General features: G+C 53.6%; 1 protein-coding gene across 1 annotated transcript; it reads left to right on the top strand.

Annotated features, from left to right (window-relative positions):
* Window positions 1–422: 422 nt before the first annotated feature.
* LOC120505985 (cullin-9-like) lies at window positions 423–6,359 on the top strand. The gene is made up of 7 exons (XM_039717023.1): window positions 423–596; window positions 674–735; window positions 1,771–2,388; window positions 3,168–3,322; window positions 3,663–4,196; window positions 5,186–5,324; window positions 6,272–6,359. Exons 3-7 carry the CDS (start codon window positions 1,785–1,787, stop codon window positions 6,343–6,345), a joined length of 1,506 nt encoding a protein of 501 aa, XP_039572957.1. The 5' UTR covers window positions 423–596; window positions 674–735; window positions 1,771–1,784; the 3' UTR covers window positions 6,346–6,359.
* The last annotated feature ends 3 nt before the right edge of the window (window positions 6,360–6,362 follow it).

Below are 6,362 nucleotides of genomic sequence, written 5' to 3'. Positions count from 1 at the left end.
GGGTGCCAGAGATGATGGAGGGACCGGAGCACCTCAGCTCTGAGGAGAGTTTGGGGGAGCTGGGCCTGCTCGGAGACACCGAGAGGAACCTCATCCATGTCTGCCAGGGCCTGCAGGGAGGGGCCGGGGCACGGACCAGGCTCTGCTCAATGGCAGTGGGACAGGAGGCAACGGGCAGGAGCTGAGGCTCAGGAGGTTCCACTGAACGTGAGGAAGAACTTCCCTGTGCAGTGCCCGAGCACCGGGACAGATTGCCCAGAGGGGCTGTGGGGTCTCCCTCACTGGGGACAGTCAAGAACCATCTGGATGCAACCCTGTGTCAAGTGCTCTGGGATGACCTTGTTTGAGCAGGGAGGCTGGAGCAGATGACCCACGGCGGTCTCTTCCAACCTGACCCATCCTGGGATTCTGAGGGACGGCGGGGACACGGCGGAAGGCGCAGCTCCCGCCACTCCCGTGTCCCTCGCCGCCTCCCGTAGGGGGCGCGGAAGCTGCGCGCTGTTTCCGGCGGCTCCCGGTGGCGCCGGGGCCGCTCCGGGGCTCGGGCCGGGTCGGAGCGGCGCCTCCAGGGCCGCTTCCTTCCTCCCGCCTCGGCGGTGAGTCGGCTCCCTGTGGTGGGGCATCTAAGCACTGTGACAAAGCACGGGAGAACAAGTTGGTGTTTTTATTACAGAGGCTGCAAGAAGATTCCCGTCTGGCATGCTGCAAATTCCAAGGAAGGCAGCACAGTCGAAGGTGAGCGTGTGTGTCCTGGGAGTTCGGGCTGCTTCTCTCTGCACCTGGAAAATGTTTTTAATGTGCCTGTCATAGTCTTTGATGGTTAGTGTCTTCTTTGGTTAAACACAGATTGTTTTTCTGGTGTCTTGCTTCACTGCTTCTCTTGCCAGTGTGTGTGAGTGGCAGGAGCGTTTCCCAGTGCCACCTGGCTGAGCTCCTCCCTGTCAGCCTGCTCTGGAATCCTGTGTGAGCTCGGTCCCTGGTTGTGTCTGCAGCTGGCTTGCTGGTTGCTGGCACTCGGTCTTGGACAGCAAATTATTTCCATGCTGCTTTTTGCATGGGTGAAAGCAGAGAAGCACTGTGTGTTCTGTGTGGTCCCAAGATGCAGAACAGTCAGGTAACTGAGAGTAGAACTCTTTTAGTTCTGTGGAATTTGTCCGTTGATGAAACATTGTAAGGGCAAGGAATTCTGAGAAGAGGGCAAGGAGGAAACACTGAGAGACTTTCGGGTAGTGAACCTTATATGATGTGTGTGAACTAGATCTGAGAAACTGCTCATTATTTTCTTCAGGGCTGGTGATGTGAAGGTCCCTATGCACGGTGAGAATACCGTGAGCTCTAGGTAAACTCACACTCTGAACAATTATAAATGGTAAAAAGCAAGAGGGAGAAGTGCAAAAGCAGCAACTTGTGAGGGGCGTGTTGTGGACAGTGGCAGGGATGCAAGCAGGACTAAAATGTCTCGTCATTATTTGCTGTCTTAGAAAAGGGCCTATTTTGCCTTCATGTTTTTTGTTAGTTTCCTTATTGAGGAGAATCTGCTATGTGTGCCAGTAACGCTTGGAACTGGTTTTGTTTATGAAAAAACATCTTATTTTCTTGGAAGGGGAGTGTGAGCCTCTGCAGAGTGGGTTTTCCTTTAGAGCTTTATCCTGGCTGTAGGACCTCAGGATCAAAAGCTGTGCCACTTCTGCTGTCAGCGCTGGCTCACACTTTCCCCAGCGTGCAGCTCAGAAATAAAAGCTTGACCCTGCTTCCCCTCTGTCTCTGCAGACACACCTGCTGCCATGGTGAATGAGCAGCACCATGGCACCCTGCTTGTGCAGCTGGGGCCCACGCTGCAGGCCCGCCCAGAGAAGCTGCTGCGGCAGCGGCGAGGCCGCGACGAGCGGCCGGAATACCTGGTGCGGTGGAGCGTCCTCGGCTCGGAAGAGAGAGCGGCGGGAGGCAGCAGCGCCTGCCCTGCAGAGAGCAGGGCCGAGAGCATCTCCCTGTGGATGTCTGCAGAAGAGGTGCGCGCCAGCTGCCCGGCGCTGCTGGGCCAGAGGAGGCCGGAGGGGCCGAGGCAGGAGAAGGCGGCCGGTCCCTGCTCCGCGGCCGTCCCGCGGGACGAAGCCGCGCTGGACGAAGCCTCGCTGCTGGAGATGAAGGCCGACGTCAGGAGCCTGGTGCGGCGAGCCGGGCGCCAGCTGGCCGAGGCCGGGACCCCCGCGTGCTCCATCCTGGGCACGGTGCGCGTGCTGGGCGCCTACGCCGGCATCGGCTCCCTGGCGGGCGCCTTCAGGGAGGCGGGAGCCCTGGAGCTGCTGACGGCCATGCTGTGCCACCGGGAGGAGCGGATCCGCCGCGGTGCCGGCGAGATGCTGCGCGCTCTGGGCGCTCAGGACGCAGGTGGGGGCTGCTCCTGCTCGGTGCCACTCAGGGGTGCTGGGCACTGAGGGGTGCCAGGCCTTTGGGAGGGGTGCCTGGGAAGCAGCATGGCTCGGGGCTTCTTGGCAAAAGGGGAAAATCAGTCAGGATCTTCCGGACTTCCGTGGCTGCAGTTGTCTGGACTGCTCTTGGAGTTTGAAACTCTGTTCCCTGCCAGGTTTCTGAGCTGGGATGCTGATTAACTCTTAGGAGGACTTAGGCCAAGGAGATTGGCAGAGTGTGGGGTGACTCTGCTCCAAGCTGTCAGTTGGAAAGTCTCTGGCCTATTCTTGGCAGGGAGCCTTTCCTCAGGCCCTGGATAGAGGCTGGTCCTCATTAAAGAGGAGCTGTCATGGCTTGGAATTGCCTGATGAGTTTTGGGTGCACCTGGAAGGTTGCTGGCTGTGGTGTATCCCACAGGAATTCTGGCTTTCCCTGTCCTAGTGCCCAAGTTCATGCAGCTCTGAAGTGGGGCAGATGAGGGGCTGATTCAGGTTAAAACTTGACTTCTCTTCTTCCCTGGGACCCTGTTCTGGAATCAGTTATTTGGGGTTGCTGCTTTGTGAGAATCTCTCAGGTTTAGGGGTAGAAAAAATACACCATGGAGCAAAATGTTGCCAGTCCAGAGGAAGGGACAGAAGGTGGATCAGGTGACACTGAGCAGCAAAGCTGTTCCTTCCCTGCAGCTCTGTGTGTCACAGGGAGGTGGGGTGAGGGTTGTCTTTCTGGGGCCTGAAGAGTTTTTGTTGTTGTTGTTGCAGGAATCTGGTGCCATGTGCTGCTGTCCCTGAGCCAGCAGGATGGCATTGAGCAGCACATGGACTTTGACAGCCGCTGCACCTTGCTGGAGCTGTTTGCTGAGATCACGTCCTCTGCAGAGCACTGCATGTCCTTCGAGGGGATTCACCTCCCGCAGGTGGTGCCAGAGCCACAGCCCTGGGGCACGAGGGGCCAGGAGGGCTGGGAGTGGGGGGCCAGGGCTGGTCTGGGACAAGAAGGGGCTTGAAGGTGGGCAGGTGAGCAGGACTGGCTGTTGGCAGAGCTGGCTCAGGGCCTGGGCCTGGTGAGGGGCTGGGGATGGTGCAGAGGCAGCTGCAGAGCCCGGCCTGCCAGCAGGGAGGGGAGGGTGGGCTGAGAGGTCTCTGCTGCTGCCAGCTGCTCCGGAGCTCTCCCAGGAGCCGGCCTGGGAATGAGCTGTTGGCTGAGAGAGAGCTGGGGGCTGTGCAGGCTGAGTGTGAGAGCTGTGCTTGTTGCAGATCCCTGGGAAGCAGCTGTTTGTGCTGGTGAAGCGCTACCTGTGCGTGACTTCTCTGCTGGACAAGCTGAGCAGTGGCGTGGAGCAGGGAGAGGAGCAGCAGGGCTGCGCTGTGCCCAGCCCCGTCCCTGAGGAGAGGAGCCGTGTGAAGCAGGAGTTTGAGTTCAGCATGGCCATGGCAAACCTCATCTCGGAGCTGGTGCACGTGATGGGCTGGAGCCACAGGCACAAGGCAGAGCCGCTGCGCCAGCGGGCCCCGCGGCCTCGCCCTGCCCGCTCCATCTTCCAGCACAAGACCCCGGCCAGCGCTGCTGTCCAAAAGCCTGTGTTGCCTTCAAATCCTGATCCTCAGAAAAAGCAGGGCTGTACCTTCCTGACTGCATCAGACTTCGCAGACAGCGGTGACTACACGGAGTACTTGCGGGCAAACCTGGTGCACGGCATGAGGGTGCGCCTGCTGGAGGACTCTGGTGACATTAGAGCTGGGGAGGAAGGCGAGTTTCTCCAGAGCACAAACAACATGCACACAGTACAGGTAGGTCATGGGGAGACTTCTTCTGGCTGGAATGGCAGAGGGGAGTGACCGGGGTGACTGCTGGATTCCTAATGATGCCTTTCTGTGCAGGAAGTTGAACAATAGCCGTGGCTTATTGTGTATCACTGTCTGCATCTGTCCTAGCAAAACACTCACCTTTCAGAGCTGGAGGGGTGCATTGCAGGGAAGGCTAGTCTGGTTTTGTATGAGTTGTGCCACTAAGATTTCTTAGCCTCTAAAACAGGCCTTACTAAAAAAGCCTGTCCCCATCTTTCTTACAAGCCCCTCTAAGTATTGAAAGGCCACTGTAAGGTTTCCTTGGAGCCTTCTTTTCCCCAGGCTGAACAACCCAAACTCTCTCAGCGCTTCCTCATAGCAGAGGTGTTCCATCCCTCTTACTGTTTTTGTGGCCTTCCTCTTTACCTGCTCCAACAGGTCCATGTACTGGTCTTCAGAGTTGGATGCAGTTCTCCAGGTGGGGTCTCACCAGAGCAGGGCAGAGGGGCAGAATTACCTCTCTTCACCTGCTGGCCACACTGCTTCTGATGCAGCCCAGGATATGGTTATCTCTTTGGTCTCTTGAGTGCACATTGCCAGGTCATGCCCAGATTTTCATCCACCAGTTCTGCATACTTTATATACAGCTCTTCGAGGTAGTGTTGATTATGCCCTTTGTCTGCTTTTCCCAAGGCACCTGCAGCTTGGCACTTTTGGAACAGGTGTGATTAACTGGATGCACTCATGCCTCTGCTGCTGAGATCTGTAGTAGTTGTTGGCAAAGTTAGTGTTTTTTTTAAAAATAAAGGTCCAGGTGTAACCAAGGCAAGAAGTTAGTAAAGATGGTATGCTTCAAAACTGGACAATGTGAGTGCTGAAATCTGTACAAAAATTGTGTGGTCTTCTACTTCTTTGGGAAATGGGAGGACAAATGTAGCAAGAGGATAGAAGAAGTGAGCAGATGTGAATGTCTGGATTTGTTTCACCCCCAGGTTTTACGGCAGTCAACGGGTCGGACCTACTGGGTGCGTTGGCACATTCTGGAGATTATTGGCTTTGGGGATGAGTGGGAAGATCCTGCTGCTCAGGAAAAGGAATACAGTGTGAGAAAGAGCTTCAGTCAAGACACAGGTGAGATTGTGATGCGTGTGCATATCATCTCTTCCTTTCTGATTATCCTGTGGGATAGGAGTGGTGACCTTTTACATGGCCAAACACACAGCAAGTAGCAGGCTGGGTTCAGAAAGCACTATTAGTTTGTGTGACTTTGTAAAGCTAGTTAAGGAATTGCATGGCTTGTGATTTAATGCAGTATTTTTGAACCCTAGACTTCTGACAAGATGTATAATGAAAGTAATGATATAAAGAGCATAAAATTTGATTTAAACTGCAACTGTCAAAACTTTGTGTTTGAATTAACTGACCGAACTGCTAAAACATGAATTTCTCTGAGAAATTCTTAGAATTTCCCCGAGAAAATCTTAGAATTTCTCTGAGATGAAGATGTTTGGGGGCACTCAAGTCCCCTTAAGTAAGTGATAAGGATTTTTAAAAGCATGAACATAGCAACAATTTGTTTAACTTCATACTGTTGAGCTTTTAACAAGTTGTTAAAGTATTAAAGAACTGTTTTTGTAAGACATCTGCAGCATCTCCTAGAACATTTAACATTGCCCTTGTACTGGGAGAAAATGAAAAGCAGAATCCAGACTTCAAGTACCCCTTTCTTGTTCAGCATATGACATGATTCTAGCCAGGGAGACCTATTAAAGTAACTCTTTTATCACAGCTGTGGCCTTCTAGAATATCTTTTGTGTAGAGTGGTGTGGATTTACTGGCTGCAAGAGAGAATGTTGATGAGATCAGCAACTAATTGCACACTTTGAAACTATTCTTATTGCCAGTTGAAAAGATGGTTTCTTAAATGGCTTCTACCTCTTGTATTTAAAGCCTTAACTTCATGTCAGTGTGCAGTGTCTAAGTTAAAAGAAATTTAGTTAGATTTCTCCTTTTCATGGTCATTTTGATTTTGGGAGAAGCAGGAGCTCTGTTTTACTTCTGTGTGTAACTCTTTCCAGGCAAGATATCCCACTTAGGATATGAGTTGGAATGTGGGGTGTGCAGCAGAGGATGGGGGAGTTGGCAGAGCTGACAGTGCCCTTCCTTGCT

Source organism: Passer montanus, unplaced genomic scaffold, assembly GCF_014805655.1.
Source record: "Passer montanus isolate IOZ18808 unplaced genomic scaffold, ASM1480565v1 scaffold37, whole genome shotgun sequence".
Taxonomy (NCBI): Eukaryota; Metazoa; Chordata; class Aves; order Passeriformes; family Passeridae; genus Passer; species Passer montanus.
This window is presented reverse-complemented; position numbering and strand designations above follow the sequence as displayed.

Bases quoted from the DNA above. Each gene is read 5' to 3' on its own strand.
- LOC120505985 (XM_039717023.1), top strand. From the start codon at position 1,785: ATGGTGAATGAGCAGCACCATGGCACCCTGCTTGTGCAGCTGGGGCCC. The intron at 2,389-3,167 runs GTGGGGGCTGCT...TTGTTGTTGCAG, and splicing joins TCTGGGCGCTCAGGACGCAG to GAATCTGGTGCCATGTGCTG. The intron at 5,325-6,271 runs GTGAGATTGTGA...AACTCTTTCCAG, and splicing joins GAGCTTCAGTCAAGACACAG to GCAAGATATCCCACTTAGGA.